General features: G+C 38.0%; 1 protein-coding gene across 3 annotated transcripts in view; it reads right to left on the bottom strand.

Annotated features, from left to right (window-relative positions):
* Positions 1-25,133, bottom strand: part of LOC127797613 (tRNA ligase 1) — a 78,592-nt gene that overhangs the window by 34,072 nt on the left and 19,387 nt on the right. For 2 of the 3 annotated variants that reach the window (XM_052330659.1, XM_052330667.1), the window contains 10 exons: positions 22,087-22,165; positions 21,379-21,502; positions 20,539-20,645; positions 19,535-19,663; positions 13,078-13,142; positions 12,796-12,960; positions 12,280-12,440; positions 12,134-12,165; positions 11,448-11,623; positions 9,181-9,260 (listed from right to left, as the gene is read on the bottom strand). In XM_052330659.1, coding sequence (XP_052186619.1) covers positions 9,181-9,260; positions 11,448-11,623; positions 12,134-12,165; positions 12,280-12,440; positions 12,796-12,960; positions 13,078-13,142; positions 19,535-19,663; positions 20,539-20,645; positions 21,379-21,502; positions 22,087-22,165 — 1,118 coding nt within the window. Of the gene's footprint in view, positions 1-9,180; positions 9,261-11,447; positions 11,624-12,133; positions 12,166-12,279; positions 12,441-12,795; positions 12,961-13,077; positions 13,143-19,534; positions 19,664-20,538; positions 20,646-21,378; positions 21,503-22,086; positions 22,177-25,133 lie in introns of all 3 variants that reach the window. The other variant, XM_052330678.1, reaches the window with a different exon arrangement.

The raw sequence follows: 25,133 nt of genomic DNA, 5'->3' as shown, positions 1-25,133 counted from the left end.
CTTTAGATCGAAAAGCTAGAATAAATGGTTGCCTTTGGCACAGTGATGGTACAATTCTAACTTCCACTCCTCCTTTGAGAGATTTGTTTTTGAAGCCCTTTTTGGATACAAGGCCCCAATACGCCCTGCAGTCATGCACTATACTTCAGCAGAGGTCTCGATGGATCAATACTTAAGGCAAAGGCAAGAAACCCTATAAGTGATTAAGAGGGAGCTTACCCTAGCCCAACACCAGATGAAACAACAGGCAAACCAAAATAGAAGTGAACAGACTTTTGAAGTCGGGGATGAAGTTTATCTGAAAGTTAAGAGATTCTCAACAGCAACTCTTCTCCATAATTCCTCCCACTAAACTCAGCCCTAGAGTTGGCAAATGGGTCGAGCCGCCTCCCAGCCCAACCCAACTCGGTACTGTAGCAAACGGGTCGGGCCAGTGCTTTGTATCCCCAGGCCCGGCCCACCCAAAATCTTCCAATAATAAATTTTTGTATTTAATTATGCACTTCGACCTGGCCTGCCCCTCCTTGGCCAATTTATTAAGAGTCATAGGGTTGTGCCGGGCCCCCATTTCTGATTGTTCGGCCCGACCCACCTCCCTCGTGGGCCAAGCGGGAGGTGGGCCGACCTGGCCTGCCCATTTGCCATCTCTACTCAACCTTAAGTATTATGGGCCTTTTTTAGTAACAGCTAAGGTTGGGGAAGTGGCATATAGGTTGCAATTACCCAAGTGGCATATAGGTTGCAATTACCTGAAGGAGTAATTGCCCTACTATGGAAGTAATTGCAATTCACTCCGTTTTCCATGTACCTCTACCTCAAAAAGCAATCGGCCCTACTGAACTAGTCAACCAAGATCTTCCTCCTACTATGGAAGACCAATCGTGTCATGAACCTAGGGTTCATAATAGGGTTGGATTGGCAATCGAAAGGATCCGATTGAATAGAACTGAGAACATAATGATTTAAGAGGGAAATGGGACATAAATGGGGGAGGAAATTTAGAGAGAAATGAGAGAGAATTGCAGAAGGGAACGAGAGCGAGAATGGGAGAGAATTCTAGAGAGAAAAATGAGAGATTCAATATCAATTCAAGCATGTTTTCTTCCTACAACAGTGACTTATTTATAGTCTCACTGCTCTTGCACCCATGTGCAATCCGTTTGGCCTCAACCATGCACCCATGTGCAGAACAACTGAAATTCTAACAAATTGCAAAATATCCCTAACAAACTATTATACCCTAATACAATAATACCCCTCTATTGCTCCTAGGGTCATGACAATTTCCCCACCTTGAAAGGTTTATTATCCCCAAGAAACTTATTACAACCGAGCTGTTGTGTCTTCATCTAATAGCCATCTTTACCAACTGGTTTCTTCTTCGCCTTTTCTTGTTCTTATCTGTTGAAGATTGTCTCGAGTTAGTGATAGGATTTTGTGCAGTTGTTTATATGCGGTTAAATGGTTAGTTGATAGGCGTTGGGCCTCAAGTGTAATTAGTTCAAAGTTTGGGGGTCAAACTGTAAATATCAATTATGTGCCTAGGAAATTTCACTATTGTCTATAAATAGGGCAGTGAGGGCTAGGGGTTAAGAGGCCGCATGTTCTCTTTCTGTTTTTCATGAGAGCTTTGAGAGTGGAAGGCTATATATGTGTGTAAGTAGTCTTTGTACATTCTTGGGAGAGGCTTGTATCGTGAGAGAGAAAGAATGGAGTTGCTGTACTGATCATCTATCAAATAAAAAGGCTGTGCTCAGGTTTGAAGGCTGCATGTAGGGCTGATTCAAGTCGGCCTGAACCAGGATAATCTTTGTCTCCTTGTGTGGTTTGATGTTTTCATTTCTTGTTCTGTTCTTGCGTTAAATTTCTGTTCTTTAGTATATGGTTGTGTTGTGATATGTTGGTCGGGTGAGTTGTGAGTGTATTGTGAGGTGTTTGAGGGGTTTCTTGGGTGATTTAAAGGCTGCCGGTGTTCCCAATTTCTAACATTATCTCTTATTTCCCTCTTCTTTTGCTTTTTCTTTTTTTTTTTTTTTTCTCAACAGTAACAATACTCTGACTAGCTGCAACACCAAGTCCATCCATCCACTTCTTCCCTATTTCCATTGAAAATGGTTCCAATTGAGATGTCAATCCTGCAACCATATCATTTCCAGTTATAGGAAGAAATTCAAACTTCTCTTTAAGCAAATCAACGCTTTTGACAGTTGTTGTAGTGTCCTGTGTGCTTGAGCCAATAACATCCGTATGGGATGTTCCAAGCAAGGTGCCTGGTGCAATCCTTTCGTCCTTCTCCTCAAGTACTAGGTAAATAGGCTTTTCAGGCTCCTTCCTCTATTGTTTTCGTAGATCAATAGCATCAAGAGTCTCAGCACCAGTGGGAGTGCTTGAGAGACTGTCAATTGATTAAATACCGTCCTCCAATTCCTCTTCCTCAATCTCCTTCCACCTTCTCTTCTCCTTCTTCCTCAAAGTTAGACTGATCTTGTTGCAGAACCCCAAAAATATCACCATCGAGAACTTCTTTTCCAAAGGAATCGGTGTGTTCCTTTAATTCTCCTTTTGCCCACTCACCCTAGACCAAACCCCCATAATTGATGTTGCTACTAGCATTGTCGTTACAACCACCTTCCTTGTCAATTCCGTTGCCTAAATTAGGGTACTCCTTTTTCAGCTACTCCATTTTAAGGAAGTCCTCTTTGTTAAGACTTCTACAATAATCATCGAAAAATTTGACGAAAAAGCTGTAGTGATACTTTTTAATCAGTATCATCGCGAACTCCTGCAGCTGCTCATGCAACATATGACCGAATTCCTTGCACGCTCCATGAATCCCACTGGTTGTTTCCTTGTCAACTCGACTAGACTCATTATCCAACTTTCCCCATGCCTAATTTTTCTGGCTAAACTGCTCATGAGTCCTGTTGTTTCCAGCTGAAAATGCAGCCTTCTTCTGCTGCCATTGAGTCTTCGATTGTCTCATGTGCTCACTGCTTCACGAGCAGGACATCCCACTGAAAATGCAGCATCATTCGGTTGCAATTGAGACTCCTTTGGTCTCATACATGCATTGCTCCCCATGGTCAATTTAGTGGAAGAAGTACACTTCTGTGACCAAGGAGTAGGAGTCTTATACATACTGAATCCACACCCTTCCGTGAACTAATCGGCTCTAAACTATATTCGTCTCAACGTAATTCATTAGCTAAGGCACCCGTTCTTCTTTGCCTTTCCAATTCGAACCAAGTTAGCCAAAATTCACAGTCGAAATCTACCTCTTGGAATCCACTGCCTGAAATTACTGCTCCGTTATGATCTACCTTAATGAAGTCGGATCGAAATTACCACAAAGCAACGTCGGAATTCAAAGCCAAGAATCACCCATCCAAATTCGCCTTCAAAAATCCACTCCCAACTGCTACGAGCTTTGCTAGAATCAAATACCGAAATTGCTGGACTTCTTAACTGAGACCCAGACCTATTCCCACTTCACGCCGTCCTTCCTTGTCAGAATTGGCACCTTCGTCTCACTCAATCCAAATTGTTCATCTAAGCCCCTGCACTGTTCGCTATCTACTTGCGAGGAATCGCTTGACAGCAATTATCATCGGTAAGAGGAATCGAAAGCCTAGAACCGTTCGTCTGGACTGCTGGACTCGCCTCGAATCGTTCCTTTGGTTCTGCCTACTCACTGGTCGCGTTTGATAATGGTTGCAACACCTTCCTCATCCGCGTCGCCAACTACAACGGAGCTCTCGTACCAACCTTCTGCTCTGGTAGCGAGTCTCCTGGCCATCCGCGTTAACACCAACTGACTCGCTATCACCTCGGAACTTTTGCACTCGTTGTCCACTCCAATCGCAAACTCCTAGCAGTCAACATCGCCCTTCGACAGACTTCCGCCTACTCATGAACGCTGGTCCGTTCATGTCCAGTCACCGTCCAATGGTCCACCGGCTTCGTTGTACGCTTTTCAGAATCACAGCGAAGCTCACCTGATTGAATTCATCAAGACATAGCTATCGCCGATAGTCAACGATCATCAGAATCACATCACTCTTCCGCTACGTCTTCGATTCCGAGTCTATAATTAATCGCCTACTGTGTTTCGCCTCTTAATTTCAAACCGAGAATTGTTATGCTCTCTCAATTTCAACTTGGTTAGCTTGATAACTTCTGTTGCATCAGCGATCCAAAATTCCCAACTGATCGCAAAAATGACTGCCCATCACTATAGATCAGCAACCTCCAGATCTGATCGTGACCATTGATCGTCAGTTCTATTGCAGTCGTTGGCTCCTATGTTGTAGCTTCCTACGATTCGCCTACTCTGTTGAATTCACCATCAAAACCGTCTGATATATCTCCTAAGATTATAGCCTACCTTGTTGCTAAGAAGTAAATGACCTTACGGAAGACACAACCAAGGATGACCGCTCTAATACCATTTGTCATGAACCTAGGGTTCATAACAGGGTTGGATTGGCAATCGGAATGATTCAATTGAATAGAATTGAGAACATAATGATTCAAGAGGGAAATTGGACAGAAATGGGGGAGGAAATTTAGAGAGAAATAAGGGAGAATAGCAGCAGGGAACGAGAGGGAGAATGGAAGAGAATTCTAGAGAGAAAAATGAGAGATTCAATATCAATTCAAGCATGTTTTCTTCCTACAACAGTAAATTATTTATAGTCTCACTACTCTTGCACCCATTGTGCAATCCGTTTGGCCTCAACCATGCACCCATGTGCAGAACAACTGAAATTCTAACAAATTGAAAAATATCCCTAACAAACTATTATACCCTATTACAATAATGCCCATCTATTGCTCTTAGGGTCATGACAAACCAGTCATACTGGAACCCCGAGCAATATTGGAGAGAAGGGTGACCTATCACAATTCAGCGCCCCTGATACAAGTACTAGTCCAATAGACTCACCTCCACCCCGACCACACGTCTTGGGAATACCTGCTAGACCTACTCAAGCATTTTTCGCGGGTTGCTCAACTTTTGTAACTTCTTAAGGACAAGAAGTTGTTCAAGAGGGGGGGAAATTGTCACAGTCCTAACAACAGTCTTGTAATTGTGTTTTTTTCCCTGCTATTGCTCTTATTGTTGCTTGTACTTAGTAGTTATAGTAGTTAGGCTATCTCGAGTGGTACACTCCGGAATTGTGTATGGATGGCTATAAATAAGCCATGTCAGAGGATGGGGATCATCATGTGAATGAGATTGATCTTTTCCCTCCACTTTTTGTTATTCTCTCTCTCTCTCTATCTATCATTCTCCCTTTTCCTCATTCTTTCCCTCCCTTAATTCAAATCTTCTGTAGTGGCCCACTACCGGATAGTCCCGCTAGCATAGGATATCCGAAAGGAGGTCATCACAAGTGTGATATAGAACAATAACATACAACACCATAATACTATCCTTAGATAAACACAGCGGAAGCTAACATAAAGGTTTACAACATCTTAGACCATAGTCTAAACAAAATGAAATACAAGGGCACTAACAAATTTTACAACATAAAATTTCCTCACACTTGCCCTCATCACAAATGCTAACATAAACCATCTAATTTGGAAGGTCTCTGTACACTTCTAACCCTGGGCTTTAGCCCCACTGGGCTCGCCCTCAACCACTGCTCTACTTGTACCTGGAATGACATGAGAGTAAACAAGGTGAGCCACAAGGCTCAGCAAGTGTATTTATAAAGCATGGAGATATAGAATCAAAGGCAGGGATAATCAAGATAGAATAAACAACTCTATGAGGAGATATTAGTATAACGCGACTCATAAGTTCTCCGTTTACATTAATTTCCCATGCCGTGATTATTACATATATTATGCACTCGTTCCCATGCTCATGCATATGCACCAATAGTAGGGAATTTTTCCGCATAATTCTCAAGGCTCTCACGGCCTATATATATATATATATATATCCATTCATGAATATATATGCATCATGAAAATACATCAACAAATGATAACAATTTGAGCCACGCCTTCTGGGTTGATGGCCACCTCACCCGCGTCAAGCGCTCATAGGATATCCTTTCTCATCCACGGACTTAGCCGTCGCGCAAAATAATAGGTGCGCAAATCAATATGATCATGCATCACATATGCATATCCCCATTTCATGTCAATCCTCAATGATTAAGAAAAATCTCAAATCATGCTTAACATGCACAATTACATAAATTAAAGTGTGCACTATCTTATGATCACAGGGTAAATTTTAATACATTTATTGACTCATACTTATAGAAATGCCCAAACCAATATTTACGGTATATTTTTACCCCAATAATAATCGCAAGGAATCAAAATTTATACATGCAAGAAACACTAAATCTTGCATGACACTAGACCCTAATGAATAAATGTCATTCCTTAAGAAATGTAAGGTGACACAAAACCCTATTTAGATTTTTGCAATGTTCAACAAGAAAACGAATTAATATTGCAAGATTTATCGAAATAAGGAAAATAAAACCCTTTTATCCAACAATGAGGGTTATCAAGAATAATTCAAAAAAAACAATGGAAGAACTATACAAAAATCATAATTTTAAACGTAGGAAGGATAGACTACATAGGAAGAGTTGAATAACAACATATTTCAGAAATTTCCAGATTTCAAGCATATTTTCAAAAATCCAATCTGGGCTCAATATTTGGTCAAATACCACAAACGATATACCAAATCAAAGCCTAATGAGTCTAGTTTCTGGAACATCAACTGGATTTGAAATCGGAAATAACCACAAGGAAATATTCCACAAAAACCGAAACAAGGCAGAATTTGTAACAGTAATTTACAGAATTCTACATAGAATTCAACAAGGTTGTTATGGGTACAAATCATAACCAAAAATTTCAAATCTTATACCGAATCGAAGCCCATGAAGTCTATTTTATAGAAAAAATAAATGGATCACAATTTGGATATAACCACAAAGCATTATACCCCAAAAATCGAAGCAAGAACAGATTATTCAAAAACAGAGCAGAAAATTTCCAGATTCTGGGCAAGAATTTACAAGGATACTGTAGGCTCAAAACACAGCCAAAAATTCTAAAAAATTTACCAAATGAAGATTATCAAGTCTAGTTTATATAGAAACAAACGGATCTTGAATCGGATATAATCACAGAGAGTTATACCCTAAAGAGTACAACAAGGTCAGTTTACTCGAAAGCAGTAAAATTTCCAGATCTTAGCAGGGATTTACAAGGCTATAACATGATCAAATCTTAGTCAAAAAATTCGATTCTTGTGTCTAAAATGAAGCTTAAGATGTCTAGTTTACAACCCAACAAACGGATCTCAATTTGGATATAAACACAAGGAGTTATAGATCAAAGAACATAACATGGTCAGTGAATCCGAGAATAAGAATTTAAGAGCAACAACTTAAAAATGAAGGAAACAAGCCTTCTAAGATGGAAACAAGGTTGAAGAACTTGCATTAAAAGATAAACAAGAGAAGAAAAACTTACACAATCATAAGGAGAAGAAGAAGAAGAAGAAGAAGATCTTGCGTATGAAACAAGAAGGAAGGGAACTTGCCTTAGATGGTTGCAAATCCAAAGAGATGAAGACACCCCTTGAAATTGAAAATTCCATAGTCTCCACTTAAAGCTTCAATGAAGAAGAACAATGGAGGAAGAAGAGACAATCGGGAGAGGGAGAAGAAGAAGGGAACAAGAAAGTAAGAAGAAAAAAAAGGAGGGAAAAAATGTGGGAGACTTGTCTCCCAACTCCTTTCAATCCATCTCCCTTTTAATTTTCTCTAATTTGCCCTTCATACTAACACACACAATTCACATATCTCTTACCCATTTTGGTCATTTTACCATTTTCTTAATCTTTTTTTTCTTTTTAATTAAGATACCATTCTCTATGCCCATAGCCCAAGCCCAAGTCAAAATATATATATAGCCCAAGCCCAAGTCAAAATATATATATAGCCCAATCCAACTAAGGCCCAATGGACTTTTCTTGAGATTTGGGTTCAACCCAATTCATTTACACTTAAGATTTAATTATTTATCAATGGTCTAATTCAAATAAGGCCCAAACCCATTTAGTCCACAACTTTGAGACTTTTTCACACCAAATATTATTTTCATTAATTTACCCCCATTACCAACTCATATAATATTTTTAACAATTAATTAATAAAGGCAACAACTCTAATGTGCAAACTAAAATACCCATAACACCTAGACCCACTAACGGGTCGTTACATCTTCCCTCCAAATTTCCTTGCTAAATCCTACGGATCTGACACAATTCAATATACATTTCTAAAACCTACATTTCACAAAAATAATTTCAATCAACTTTAACTGTTGAAAGACTACAATGGCAAAGCCATTAACGATTTAAGCATGACCTAATCCACATATAATTTTAGTTAAAATGAGCAAGTTGGTGTTGTAAGCACAAAAATGCGCATCATCATCATTATCACAAGCCTTAATCTCATTGGGTGTGGTCACTACATGAATTCTAGCTTTGCAATCATTTTATTTATGGTCATATCTTCTGTAAATCATTATATTTCATATCATGTCGAAGGTTTTCTGACCAAGTTTTCTTTAGCCTTCTTATCTCTCTCATTTGCTGCAACCTTCTTTTATTCCATCCACTCTGTCTCACCTATCTATAGTCCTCTTTTCATGTGTTCATACCATCTTAATGGCATTTTGTACATCTTCAAGATGGTGTCTATAGTCCCATCTCCCAAATTTTTTACCCTTTCTTATAAACCCCAAAAATATCACAGGCAAGCATCAAGTTTGCTACCTTCAAACTATCCTTGAGAAACATGGTAATAAACTTGTTTTTCAAAGAAAAATATAGCACAAACTAATGTTTGAATTCCAATCAATGCTGCTAAAATTTTTCCAAATATAACAAGTAAATATGAGAACAAGTTTTGCAGGGCACCACACAGACCGAATCCAAAGTTGAATAAAATAAAAGAGCACACTAAACCACCTTAAAAAACAAGGCTCCAGAGTTCAGGTATTAATAACTAAGTCCTAGAACACAAACATAGACATTTGCAAAGGTGATATTCAGTTCCCATATACACTTCTCTTATGTTCCTGTTGTCAATCACAACTTCATAAAGATGCAGAAAACCTTACCTCAGGTAGTAGGTCCTGTAAGCAGCAGGACCTTGTTTGAAAAGAATTGACAGGCCATTGCGGATCAAAAATGTTCGCAACTGCACAGCACAGGGAGAATAATGACGAATATGGGACAGCACAGTAATAAAAAATAAACAAGGCCACAAACTAGAAATATATATGAGCATATGCAGAAGTAGAAATCTAAGGTTTAATTTTGACGTTGCTTAACATACACCACATCTCAAGTTTTAAAAAAAATACATATAAAAAATAAGACAAGTTATCTCTGCCATTCATAATGTTTTGCTTCACAAATATTTATTGCACAAATAGTTAAGAAATCAAATGAGGCAATCAAAACATTAAAATAGCAAACCGCGAGATCAACAAAAGTTAGAATTGATTCAGAACTAAAATAAGTGACTGAATAGATAAAACAAATAAACATTAGAAAACTATAGATAAATATCAAAAATGATAGAACCACCCCAGTAAAGACTTCAGGCATCAAATAAACCAAAGTCTCATTATTTCCCTCAAATTGAAGAAGTAAAAAAAATCAACAGATATAACTATATGAACTTAATTGTGACAAATTACATATGCCCAATATGTTATGTCATTGTCAATATAGTATGAATTTTTGAAAAGAATATGACATACATACCTACAATATATCCACACAACCTTTTATTCAGTTTCTCCTATGTCTCTTCAAGATTGCCAGTAAGACACTAGAAATTAATGAAAAATTTGGTTTTTTTTTTTAGATTTTTAATTTACTTCAAGTAAAATGCATCAACATTCAACAAGTACTCCAAAGAATCAGTTAATGATCTTATTTTCTCTAAGTGTGAACACATCCATATGTGGTCTTGATAATAATAATAATATTACATAGAAATGATTACACAAGAACTACTTAAGGCTTGGTGTGATATTCACTTTCCATTAACTCACTGTCACATTCCATACTTGGACCATCTTTGATCTAATACAAACCTACCTGATGTCTAGATCCTCGATCTTTCGAACCATGAAACATTGCCAATAGCCCTAAAATAACATTTGGACTTGCAAGCTATCTTACAGTTGTTTTCCAAGCCTCTAAGGCTACTTTTTGGGATATGACCTCTTTTCATGTGGAACAGTTTTAAGACTCTCTTAGTTAACTTTTTGGTACCTAAAACCCCTTAAACTTGCAACCTTGCCAACACTTCTGTCTATTTTTGGGAAATGTGTTAAACATTTTTGTGAAATTTTCTTCCCAAAGAATGAAGATCTAGGTTTTAGGTAAGTTTCTGTTAGTTCAAAAATGGTCCAGGTCATTGTATGAGGACAATAAGTTTATAGGAAAGTGAATATTATACCAAATCTTAGGTAGGTTTTTGTAATGATCCCTATTATAGATAATATTGGTTATTATTGTTTTAGTTGCAACCCATGGTTAATGGCTTACTCAAAATTTATTTATTAGACAAATTTGTGTGTGCTAGTTAAAAAATTAACCAGTTTGCATACTTAAAATCACTTCTTTTTTTTTAGTGAGAAACTCGCTATTAAATCAAATGTATCTATATTGGTTCAGAAATTTTAGAGCCAGGTGATCATTTTATATTTTTTTTTTCTCATATATTAACTGAATACATATAACACACAAGATGCAAGCTCACTAGGTCAAAATAACAACCACCAGAACAGTCCTAAGCCTTAACTCCCACTTGATGGTTCAAAACATATGTCAAAAATATATAACACATAATATATTTGATTAAAATACTTGACTTCGAAAAATAATAACCATAAGCATTATATTTTGGAATAATTACTTTTTACCCCTTTTTAATGAAAAACACATAAATCCCATATACTTTATCTTTTGATCTTTTCTAGATTTCCTTTTTATCTGTTTGATGTTACACGACATATTGCCCACAATTAGCAAAATGTCACTGACATTAAAAATCTGAATGCTACAGGCTTTTCTCCTAAAAATTAGGTTTTCTCCCAACTAATTTGGTAGTGTTCTCACACCTGATGCTTTAACTTATACATGAGGAAGTTCTCTTAGGAAAATTGTGAAGAAGTTTTTTGCCTAATGAACATTCTCACTATCTTTCTTTCTTTTTTTTCTGTAAGTACATTCTTACTGTCTTTGAACCAAACCAACATGGGCAAACTGCAATAATCCCTTTCACTATCCAATTTAAAAGAAAAAAAGCATCATGGAGAAGTACCTTATACGTAAGAAATTGAACACAATTTTTGCATAGGCCACATACCTTATACGTAAGAAATTTTAATTTGATCATCAAATTTGCATCTTCATCAGCTAAACCATCTTTTGCTGATAGCTCATTGCTATTATTGACACCCTTGACTAAATCATTGCTGTTTTTTGCAATTTCAGCAGCTTTCTCTCTGTTTGCCTTGAATAAATTTATGTCAACAAAAAATCCTGGCAAACAAGAAGCACCAATAACCAATTTAAGCTCCATGCTAACACTAAGTGCACAAGTACTTACACATCAAAAATTTTTGCAGATAAATAACTTAAATCACTCTCAGTTGAACAAGTGTCATTAATTCACTAATACCAAAACCAAATACTCTAGTTTTGCCACCATTCCAGAACAACATATATGCCTCTTTATTCTATTCCATGTATGTCGCATCCAATTGTCAGTGTCTAAATCAACTCTTCTCACTACATAAGGGAGAAGCATAGAGAATTATATGCCAAAGATGACATCCACCTAGAATAAAAGGTGATCAAAAGCAAGGTTATTATCCTTTGATGCCAAATTCTCCAAGTACTAAAATTCTAAATCTCAAATGGAACTAAAATCAAGGTGTAAAGGTAATTGTAGGCATGGTGAATGTCCTAAAAAAGCCATCCAGAAGATACAAATACTTGACATAGTAAAATTTATAAGTTTACTAAAATCAGATAAAAGAAGACAATTACCTCTATATAGAGGCCATAATCCTGGCTTGTTCCTGAAACATGCCATGGTTTACTTAATCAATAACACAAGGAACTTTCATGACCGACAGAATGAGAACAAAAAACACAAACAATGGTTGCATATATAAATATGTCTTAGAAACAACCTCATCTCCTTCTGATATCGTCGAAAAACTGAATCACTATACACATGGATGACCATTTTGAGAAACAGATTATCAGCAGATACAGAATCAATTTTGTGGAAGTTATGGTAACACTTAAAAGCAGCAGGATAGCGCCTCTCACGCATCAAACGAACCATTTCCTAAAGCAAACAAAGTGAAAATGAGAATTATAACATAACATAGAAAATAAGTGTTACAATAGATATATTGTATAGACATAAAATGAAAGCAAACTCAAATATACAAACACCAGCCGCATTTGGCCAATCAATTACATTTTCAGGTAAGGGATAAATTTCATAACATCAACTAAATTTGCCAAGGACCAAAAAAAAATGCATAAAAAAATACACACATGATAGAGGCATAAACATAAAAAAAATTAACAGATCCCAAGGAAGCAGAAAGCAGATATACTATTAGATAAGCAGCTCAAAAATTAGAGGTTGAAAACTAATTTAATAATTTAGGAAAATCTGAACAAGATAGCCTGACCTGCAATTTAGCAGTAGAGTAATCTGTAGGATGTGCTTGTAAAAATTTTGAAAGAACAGACCGATCAGCATTTCTGGAATGCAGATCAGTTGCTTGATTTCCAACCCAGTCTACATAATCGGGGCAAAAGGAAGTCCCAACATTCTCAAGTAACGCCTTTATTTGCTGCGATAGAATTGACACACAATTTTCATCACTTTTAATTTTTTCCCAAAGAATTTATGAGTAAAATCTAATCAAGTCAAGAAAAGTAGGTGTCACACTTAAAGGATTCCAAGTTACCTGCTTTTCATCTGACCTATTAGCAGCACATATTTCCCGCAGGCCTGGTCCCAGCTCCAGGCCATCTGGCATATAATGACACGTTAAGAAAACTCCATACTAGAAATTATCTAAATCCATGTCCATGCCAATTCATCAAACTTAAAGATAAGATGGCACAAGTGCAGGCTCAAGTAAAACTTGAAAGATTTACAGGGTATCAGATGCACATAGTTCCTGACAGTAAGTAATAGATGAGTGAAGTTACAAGACATAATGTTAAAGCATTTGTTCTAGATTAGGGCTTGTAATGTTAGGGATATTTCATGTAATATTTCTACTGTTATGTTTCTAGAAAGATTTTATTATTTTTCTAGGGTTGACCGAGTTGGTTGTAACTGCCAGTTTTGGGCAGTCGGTCAGGAGGTTTTTTTTCCGCCCTCTATTGCTTATATATAGAGGCCAAAGGGAAGGTTTTAGGTATGCTTTCTTTCATGGGTTAGTGATCTGTTTTGGGATAAGATTGAGCAGTGAGAAAGAGTGTATATCTTTCTTGTATCAACTCTATTTAGCTTTCAGGTTTATGGGCTAGGTGAGAGTTGAGTTTGAGTGCTTTGTAATCTTGTATTAACATTCAAGATAGTGGAGAAAGTAGGGGCGAAAGCCAAGCTGGATGTAGGTCTTTCATTGAGACCGAACCAGGGTAAATTCTTGTGAGTCTTGATTGGTTCTTGATTTGTTTTCTTATTGTTGTTTCATTTGCGAATTAAGGAGAGATTTCGTTTGAGTGTTTTGAGTGATCATATAAAGGGTGAGATCTAGGTTGACACAAAAAATGCATATCATGAGAAGTTAGTGTTAGAAACTACCCGAGATTCCTTGTCCATATGTTGGACTTGATATGCTTGATCTTGCTTTCTATATTTCTGTGCTACATCTTCTAGAAGATTATGTCTTGATTATATGTTCCAATTGTATCCTAGATTGTATACATATTTCCAAATCTAGATTATGAAACTGCCTAATCTAGATCTGGAAGCTGCCTGTTGTGGTAGAACATCTTGTGTATATATTCATCCAAACCCTTCAAGGTACGTTTGACATGATATCAAAGCCATAGAAAGTTAATCACCGGTCCTTGTGGTTTCCAACTGTTGTGGCCTTTGTTGATATTCAATCTCATTACATAGCTACCAAAATCCCACAACACCATGATGGATTCAACTGATTCCAGTAGCACAATAAAGGCTCCTTTTGCTGGTAGTGGCGTGATCTCAAGAGGAGAGCTACAGAACATCCAAGCAGCCTACAAGAGGAATTACTTAAAATGGTCTCAGTTGATCCGGACGTTTTTAAAGGGGGAAGCTAAGTCACCTACTTGGACCCCGGACAAAAGAGGGAGATCCTATGTCTACAACCTGGGATGAAGAGGACTCTTTAGTCATGTCCTGGCTTTGAAATTCCATGCTGCCAGAGATTAACGACACAATTATGTTTCTAAAAATTGCCAAGGAGATTTGGGATGCTGTGAAACTCAACTACTCTAAAGTGCATGATGCTGCTCAGATCTATGAGACCAAGACCAAAGTAGCAACCACCAAGCAAGGCTCCCCATCCATCACTGAGTATGCAAATCTCTTGCAGACATTGTGGCAAGAGTTAGAGCACTACCAGTGCATTTAGATAAAATGCAGTGAAGATGCGGCTATATAAAAGAGGTTTGTTGAAAAAGAAAGAACGTATGACTTTCTTACAAGCCTAAGCATGGAATTTAATGCAATGAGAGTACAAATCCTTGGTAAGGCAGATCTGCCCTCTAAATGAGTCAATTTGCATTGTGCATGCAGAGGAAGGACGAAGAGGAGTAATGCTTGATGCTTCTCCTACAGATAGCTCAACTCTCATAACCTTGAAGGATTCTAGTCAAAATAAGGGGTCTAGATAGAAAGAAAAAAAGTGTCAGACTTGTCTAGGATGAACAAGGACTCACTGTGGTGCACCTATTGCAAGAAGCCCCAGCACACCATAGAAAGTGTTTGAAACTACACAATAAGCCACCCAAGGGAGGACAACCAAAGGGCCAAGGACAAGTCTTTGTGGCCAGTGGCCATCAGCCTACTGAAAGAAAAGTTCCAGATCAGATAGATGTAATAGAACTCAACCAGGAAGAGATTGAAAAGCTGAGGAGTTTGTTGGGATCGTTGGAAAAGAAACTTGAGATAGGTACCCACTCTCTAGCCTTCATAGGTATCTCTTCTTCTTCTCTTACCTTTCATGCTTTAGATAGACCTATCCTAATACTTGGATTCTTGACTCTGGAACCACAGACCATATAACATGTTCCTCACACCTACTCATCTCTTATACACCATGTCCCAGCTCCAAAAAAATAACTATGGCCGATGGATCATTAACCACTGTGGCTGGCCAAGGGGATGTCCTTACAGGCAAGCATCTCACCCTAAAGCATGTTCTTCATGTCCCTAAACTCTTTACAAACCTTGTATCTATTCAAAAACTCACCACAGACACTAATTGTCATGTCATTTTTTCTCCTACTAAACCTAAAACATCAACTATCATACCTCTATTGAATCTGATTTGAGTGACCATGATCCACCTAGTACTGGTGACCTTAACCTGCCTATTGCCCTTAGAAAGGGAACAAGGACTTGTACAAAACACCCACTACATTTGTTCATGACTTATTCAAAACTCTCCCCTAGACATAAAACCTTTCTCACTAGCTTGAACACAATTCCTATTCCAAAGACCTTTTCTTAAGCAATAGGTAATGAGAATTGGAAGAATGTCATGGAAGTAGAGATGGCAGCTCTAGAGAAGAATCAAACCTAGGAATTGGTCAATTTATCGAAAGAAAAACATCTGGTGGGATGTAAGTGGATATTTACTGTAAAGTACATGTCAGATGGATCCTTAGACAGGTGCAAAGCAAGATTGGTGGCTAAAAGATATACACAGACTTACACGGTAGAATATCTGAATACTTTTGCTCCGGTTGCAAAACTGAATATAGTAAGAGTGCTATTGTCCTTAGCTGCTAATTTAGGCTAGCCACTGCAACAATTTGATGTCAAGAATGTTTTCTTGCATGGTGACCTAGAGGAAGAAATTTACATAGAATTGCCACCAAGATTTGAGCCAAAGACTAAGGCAAATGTGGTGTGCAAGTTAAAAAATGCTCTATATTGAAACAGTCACCAAGAGCATAGTTTGGCCACTTTATAAAGGATATGCTCAGTATGGGCTACAAACAACGTCAAGGTGATCATACCTCATTTGTCTATCACTCAACTATAGGGGGAGTAACAGCATTGCTAGTGTATGTGGACGACATTATTGTAATCGGTAATGATATAGAGGGCATGGAAACATTGTGAGGTCAACGAGTTTGAAATCAAAGAACTGGGCAGATTGAAGTATTTCTTAGGAATAGAGGTGGCTCATTCTAAGGAAGGAATTTTTATCTCCCAACAAAAATGCATACTTGATCTCTTAACAAAAACAAGGATGTTAGGAAGCAAGGCTGTTGACACATCAATTGAGCCGAATCACCAAGTTAGGAGAGGTCCCAGAGGATGGTGTGGTAGGCAAATCATCCTATCAGAGACTAGTAGGAAGGCTAATTTACCTAGCACATACTCAGCCAAACATTGCCTATACAGTGAGTGTGGTCAGTCAAGTCATGTACAACCTCACCTAAAAGTAGTATATAGGATTTTGCATTACTTAAAGGGGACTCCCGAAAAAGGTATACTATTCAAAAGAGGAGAAGCAATGTCTCTTGAAGCCTATATATATACTGATTATGCAAGGTTCATGGTGAATAGAAGGTTTACATCAGAGTATTGCACAGTCCTACAAGGTAATTTTGTGACTTGGAGAAGTAAGAAGCAAAATGTTGTAGCTCAGTCAAACGCTAAAGCAGAATTCAGGTCAATGGCCCTAGGGATTTGTGAGTTACTAGGGCTTAAGCTACTATTGAATGACCTTAAGATTAATTGGATAGCACCTATGAGACTCTACTATGACAATAAATCAGCTATTAGCATTGTACACAATCCAATTCAACATGATCGAACAAAGCATGTTGAAGTCAATAGACATTTTATTAAAGAGAAATTAGATAGTGAATTGATTTGCACCCCATTTGTAACTTCAAGTGATCAACTTGCAGATATTTTGACAAAAGGATTATCGGGAGCTGTGTGTCAAAGGTTACTAAGCAAGATTGGAATGCATGACATTCACTCACAATCTAGAGGGGGAGTGTTAGAAACTACCCAAGATTCCTCGTCCATATGTTGGACTTGATATGCTTGATCTTGCTTTCTATATTTTTGTGCTACATCTTCTAGAAGATTATGTCTTGATTATATGTTCTAGTTGTATCCTAGATTGTATATATATTTCCAAATCTAGATTAGGAAATTGCCTAATCTATATTTGGAAGCTGCCTATTGTGGTTGTAACATCCCGTTCGAGCGATAGAAAGGACCGGAACAACTTACCCTGATGGGCCTACACGAACTTCCCGGGGGGGTCACCCATCCCTGGATTACCCCAGGTCAAGCACGCTTAACTTGGGAGTTCTTTGCCAACATTCAGCCCAAAAGGTATCCAGGGCGCCACTCCCCGCCCTCATCGGACCGCCTTCTCCAAGGGTTGACTCTGATACCACCTGTAACATCCCGCTCGAGCGATAGAAAGGTCCGGAACAACTTACCCTGATGGGCCTACACGAACTTCCCAGGGGGGTCACCCATCCCTGGATTACCCCAGGTCAAGCACGCTTAACTTGGGAGTTCTTTGCCAACATTTAGCCCAAAAGGTATCCAGCTGGTGTTGTTTCCTTTCTTACACTATCCTCAATATATACTAATTTCTCTGGAGAAGGCGGTATCAGAGTCAATCCTTGGAGAAGGCGGTCCGATGAGGGCGGGGAGTGGCGCCCTGGATACCTTTTGGGCTGAATGTTGGCAAAGAACTCCCAAGTTAAGCGTGCTTGACCTGGGGTAATCCAGGGATGGGTGACCCCCCTGGGAAGTTCGTGTAGGCCCATCAGGGTAAGTTGTTCCGGACCTTTCTATCGCTCGAGCGGGATGTTACAGGTGGTATCAGAGTCAACCCTTGGAGAAGGCGGTCCGATGAGGGCGGGGAGTGGCGCCGGGGCACGAGGCCTGATCAAGGAGCAGCTCCTGGCAGGCTTCTAGGATGGCAGCCTCCAAAGGGGAGAAGGTCTGGGACCAGTTGTAAGGTCGCATGACGAGGACGTCATGTGCTCAAGGGGGGGAGAATGTAATACCCCGAGAGCCCAGAGAAGTTAGAATATATCGAGGATAACGTAAGGAAAGAAACAACACCAGCTGGATACCTTTTGGGCTGAATGTTGGCAAAGAACTCCCAAGTTAAGCGTGCTTGACCTGGGGTAATCCAGGGATGGGTGACCCCCCCGGGAAGTTCGTGTAGGCCCATCAGGGTAAGTTGTTCCGGTTCTTCCTATCGCTCGAGCGGGATGTTACAGTGGTAGAACATCTCGTGTATATATTCATCCAAACCCTTCAAGGGTAATAAGATTGAAGATCTGTTTAGCCACGTTTGACAGTTAGTATTTGCAATGAATGAACATAAAATGGGAGAAAATGAGTTATAATAATTTTCCCGTATGCAACACAATAGGCCAACTAATACTTTATATGGGTAAAACTTCCCAAGAGGACATGCGAAAAACCCAGAGAAACATAATTTGAGGTGGTGAGAAAAGATCCACAGACTCAAACAAAGGACATGGAGACCCAACTGGAATGGATCCAAGTAAGCCAATTCCAAGTTATAGGAATTACAGTTTATTGAGTTGAGTTGAAACAAGTGAAGATAAGGTCTGAGTTGTTTACTTTATATTCATAATTAATTAGCTATCAACCAAATATTCTAAAAATAAAATTCCAAACAAAACCATAAGAGTTAAGGAGACAGTTTAACCACAAAAGAAAGAAACAAGAATCATGTTTCAGTTACTGAATAAAGTACCAAATTCTTTTAAATTAACACCATGATACATCAACCATTCAGAAAGGCAAAAAAAATTTGAACTTTTTTGACAGGACTACAAAAGCATGGTTTAAGCCGACAGAGGACATGGAAAAGTTATCCTTACTCCACAACAACTAAAAAGGAGTCCAAGAAATATACAATCAAGCAGATGTTTTACCTTTTACTCTTTTATTTAATTTCCCAAATTCTAATCCGAAAAAATGGGCAAGAAGTAATGATTTATTTACCCATTTTAATGCTTTCCGGCAGCTACTCCTCCAAACAACCAGTCAAATGTTTAATATCTCTCTTTCAGGTTCAGTACAACTTTGAAAATTACAAGAGGCCATGTCATATGTCCCAGTTTATATCATGTGTGCTTCCTTAAGGATTAAATGAAATAAAAAGAAATTCATAACCATACCTGCTGGTAAAGAGGGAGGCGGAAAATCTCTCAACACCTGCTCCATATGCTTTGAGCTCTCATGGCTTACCATACGAGCCACAAGACCCTCCAAGATTTCACCTTGCGCCTTTATATGGTCCTTTGACCCTGCACATCAAGTTTCCAGAAACCACTAAAAAACTTGCCTAAGTAAACCACAATGTCAGCTCATCAATTACACGTGCACAAAAAATTGAGGACAATTATAGGTCCAAAAAACATATTTTGGGGTTGCATTTCATGAGAGATGGACATTCTTTTATGAACATGTCAAACAAACACCAAAACAAGACAAAGCACATACTCATACACATGGAAAAACTTAGGCTATGTTTCCAGTTTTGTTACCTACTTACCCATTTGTAAATTACCCAGTTTTGTTACCTACTTACCCATTTGTAAATTACCTTGAGAAATAATATAAGAGGCAAGTTTAGCAGTACATTTTGGAGAAATAATCAAAAACACAAATTATGCAACATACATGGTGCAGCTGATGCCAGCCTTGGTTGAAGAAGGTAAATGGAAATTCAGGTCTAGGAAGCAAGATGGGAGAGTGAAGTCTGGAAGTAGACATAGGAGACTTGTAAAACCCATTTCGCCTTTAGAGGGCGGTACTCAAGTTTCACAGTTTAAAATAACTCACAAGCAGCAGAGACAGGCATGCTACAAATATTTCCTGACACACACACATTTCCAAATGCCCTACAACAAAAATATATGAATTTTTAAGAAACATATGTAGACCTCATGACTCAATAGTTGTTTCCTTCTCCAGAAACATTAAAAATACTGCATTTATTTTCTTGATTCTAGATATCAACTTTGCTGCAATAACAACACAAAAGGTACAGAGGACAGAATAGCAGCGCAGTGGGTATATCCACTGCTTCAAGCAATCAAAGATGTGAACCATCATTTTGAAATTGCTGGTCTGCTAAAGTAAAAAAAATAATGAATATGTGATGGCACTTTATCAATACCTTGTACAGATATGTCAGCAACTTCGTCAAGAGCTTTACATACAGGTGTTGCTGTTCCTTCCTCACAAAGTGCATCATAGGCAGCAAAAAAAGATGTCACTGATTTCCTTGAGCAGAAGCACAGACAGCTAAATCAGAATATTGAACTGTGACATTAATATCAATTTTTCTACCAAAAAACTGAGAATAATTTCTTTTTATGAAGGAGAAAGCTAAACAATCAAGCATGACCTGATATCACAACACAAATATATATATATATATATATAATCACCACTACTGAAACAACACAGGTGGGGTCAGCAAAGGATTACCACTGGAAGGGGTTGGTGGGTGGGTGGTGGTTTTTTTTTTTTGTGGTGGGGGGACCTAGTATGGGCAAGCAACAGAATTCACATTTGTAGTCATGTTCTTGATATCATTCTGCAATAATGTTCAAAAGTATCAAGTGGCAGAATCATGGTTGTGCACCTGAAGCCCAACCATCTCTCATATTTATTTATTTTAAATTATCATCTATCACCAAAAATACACAAAAATATAAATTTTTTATAGTTTTTAAGTGTTGAAAGCAAACAGTCCACAATTGTCAAGATAAGTAAATTTCAATATTTGTTCACAAATACTAATCTAACCAAGGTGTCAGAACAGAAACTGAAAAAAACAGAGAGTATTATCACAAGAAATGTAGAAGCTCTACAAGTTTAATTGTCAAAATCTAAACAACATGCAATAAGGGACAGCAACGAAATGCGCATGTACAAAATATTTCTACATTATCACTTATTACTTATTAGCAATTCTAATGCATGAATAACTAATTATCTCTTAAACCATCACCTTGTTGAGAACAACCAGACATGATTTGTTGGAAGCCGCCATTTCCTACAGAAAGCAATTATATCAGGAGTTGAATAGAACTTTGGCTTTCCATTTCCCAATTCTGTGACTGCTGTCACTACCACTGCGCAAGAAAAGACAGGATGGTAGTATCAGAATACCGAAGACTATCATTTGCATACTATGATCAACATGAAATGTTCATGGTAGATATGTTCATCTCAAAACTTATCATAAAAATAAAGACCTTGGATAAACCAGATGAGAAACACTATTGGCAATAGAGTTCAGCAAAACTTTTTCCAATAACCCCTCAAGTAAGAGAAGAGGACATTCTGCTTGAGAGTTGTTGAATAGCATGAATCCATATTTCAGATGCTTAGCCTCTTCAAAGTGCCCCTCAAGGAAGTGGATATCATCAAATAACACACTCCACATGAAGAAAAAAGTAGTACCGGAAGTACTATCTAACAAGAATAGGTACCCACTGAAAATTTAGAAATTTTGATGAAGTTATGCAAGAAGCAATAAACAAAGAAAGAATGCCACAGAAAAGGGGAGCAAATATGTTGCAAATAAGTTCTATGTACACACAGTATATGCAGAATAAACACTAACACCGAACCCAGATGATAAAGACAGTAGAAGGCAAAAGCTCATGCAGTTAACAATTATAAAATCCTTAGGGAAAAAGATAAGGAACCCTACCATAGTCATCCCGCGGCCGCTGTCCATGGTCTCCCAGAACAGCAGTTACCAGTTCCATTGATATGCACGTTCGGTTCCTCTGGAAAAATTCTACAATATTTTATTTTCTTAGACAAAATAAAGAGTCATAAAGTAATGACTAGTAATCATATTTGGCCAAGTAACACATGCACTGATATCAATATAACACACACACATGTGAACAAACATCAGGTAACTGACGTGCTAAAACAGCCAACCTGAAAGGACCACATTAGTTACAGAAAAAAAGAAAGGACCACATTCAGTCTGGGAAAAGCATATGTAGAATGCTAGTGTACTAGGGAAATAGCAAATACATATGTATGGTTCTAATAAAAGGTGTTAGGGAAATGATGCATACTTGAATCCTAAATCATTAGTAAAATTGGACAACAAAATAATGTGTCAAGGAAATAAATAAGTGTGGAAAAATAAGTCATATATTGGTAACAAATATCTTACATGGAGATAGCAAACACGTAACACTGCAAGTCCTCACCCAAAAGTGCCAACAGAAGGTAACCCTTGGTTCACAGGATTAAGTAATATACCCAAGACCTTTGCAAAGACTACCAATGTGAGATTGGGTTGTAACAAACACACACTCCCCTACTTTAATTCCTGACGTCCTCAGCCAAGAATCCCATATCTTAATCTGACCCAAATCAGTCTCAAATAATTTACCAGGTCACACCTACTTGGTAGTGGTAGTGGGTTAGCTCTGGTATTATTTGTAACACCAAGGGTAATTATCTGAAAGTGTTAGCTGAAGGTGACTCTAGGATTCATAGGATCAAGTCATATACCCAAGACCTCCCCAGTAGATTAAATGTGTGATTAGGTTGTAACAAAAGTGTGCAAACGCTCAAAAGTGTGTATGAAGTTTTTATATGATGCATATTTTAAACTAATCAAAAATTTTAAGATGGTGTAAGAAACTAAGATCCTATGGTATGCATGTAGCTGCTATTCATGCTAAAATGTTCTGCTACATGCTGTCCACTATGCCAGAAAAAACGTAGCCAAGCTTTCTGTCATGACCCTGTGAGCAATAAAGGGGTATTATTGTAATAGGGTATAATAGTTTGTTAGGGATATTTTAGCAAGTGGTTAGAAGCACATGGGAGCATGTGCTAGACTGTTAGAAGGCAAATATGCCTATATAAGGTTGTTGTAATGGGTTTGTTTCTTTATCCAGAAATTAATGAATTGAAATCTGATTTCTCCTCCTCCTCCAAATTCTCTCCCCTTTCTTGGTCTTCATCTCCTTCTTTTCTGTTCTTCCAATCCCCCTAACATTTCTTCTGATCTCTCCCTCATTCTTTCAAATCTCCCCCTAATTTCCTTCTGTTCTTGGCCTTAGCTGAATCGGATTCTTCCGATTCCCAAACTGATCCTAGGTTAAGCCCTAGGTTCAGGACACTTTCTTGTGTCTTTTGAACTCTCAACCATTTCCCAAGGGAACCTCTAGTCTTTAAGAACAAATTAATGATCCATATTAAAATAAAGGGTGGCAGGGTCCAGCAGATGCTACACCTTACACTGACTTTTGGAATTTCCAATAGGTGGGACAAGCATCAGCAGTATCCAAACTCATCAAAGCAACATGAAAAATGTTCACTGGAAGGTCACAATTCATGTGATGGAAATGACCTCATTCCAAAAAAGCAAAAAGCAAGGCTGCACACAAGTACGACTTCTCTTGGACCTCACAATGCACTTGGGATTCCCTTTTTAACACTTCAAGGAGGGATGAAGTATGAATATCAATCATGACATTGCAGCATAAGAGTTCACATGTCCTTGAAATAAACCAATAGACATGCTATAAAGATAATATCGGATGATTAAAAGGATAAGGAAGAAAATGCATACACGTGAAAGGATAAGCAGCAAGTTAAACTCCTAGATGAAAAAGGAAAAGGACAGAGATAATCTCGGGATTAGCTAAGGAAGTTCAAAGTCATTCTAATCTAGAATTGTAAAATAGATAAGTTGATAGTTGTTGTTATCTATTGTTAAAAGTTAGGAGATTTTGTAGGAGATTTTTTAGGAATTGTTTGAATATAAGTTTCTCAAGTTAATGGAATAATTTACTGGTGGAAAGAGTTAATTTCCCTTACATAATTCTTTCATGGTATCAGAACCACGTTCTTATGGCACCTGTTTTCTATCTACAACCACTTAAAGGAGTCTTAAGCCTACAAGATGGCAGAAAAAGTCTCGGCCAGTGAGACTTCTACCACCAATCCTCCAGCCATAAAGGATTCTCATGTTCCAACAGCCATTGAAAGTCATTCACTCCAAATCACACAACACAAGCTGAATGGTACCAATTTCAGAGAATGATTCCAATCAGTCTTGCTAGTTGTTCGAGGAAAAGGGAAGGAAGGCTACTTAATCAGAGTTGTTTCCAAGCCAAATTCAGAATCGGCAAATTATGGTGTATGGGAGGCTGAGAATGCCATTGTTATGGCTTGATTGGTCAATTCAATGGAACTAAATATTGGAAGAACCTGCCTATTTTACAAGACAGCTTGTGAGATTTGGAAAACAGTCCAAGAAATCTATTCAGACCTAGAGAATAGAGCTCAACGGTTCCAAATTAGATCTCTCATTCAAACCACAAGACAAGGTGCAAATTCAGTTACTAAATATTTTAATACCTTAACAGAATTGTGATGAGATATATCTATTTTATGAGATCACATGCGAGTGCTCTGCTGATGGTAGAAAATATGATAAGATGGTGGAAAATGAGAGAGTTTTTGACTTCCTACATGGCCTAAACTTAGACCTAGATGAGGTAAGAGGCAGGCTACTTGGGACAAAACCCTTCCCATCTATAAGAGAGGTATTTGCCGAAGTTAGAAGAGAAGAAAGCAGGAAGAAAGTGATGTTTTCTGATTCAGGACATTCCAGCCGTGAAGCATATTCTCCAGCCTCAGCCCTGAACAGTTTCTGAGGAAAGACACCTATTTCAGCTAAAGGGGAGACTCCCAAAGAGAAACAGTGGTGTGACCACT

Source organism: Diospyros lotus, chromosome 1 (assembly GCF_014633365.1).
Source record: "Diospyros lotus cultivar Yz01 chromosome 1, ASM1463336v1, whole genome shotgun sequence".
Taxonomy (NCBI): Eukaryota; Viridiplantae; Streptophyta; class Magnoliopsida; order Ericales; family Ebenaceae; genus Diospyros; species Diospyros lotus.
The sequence above is the reverse complement of the archived record's forward strand: the minus strand, read 5'-3'. Positions and strand labels throughout refer to the sequence as shown.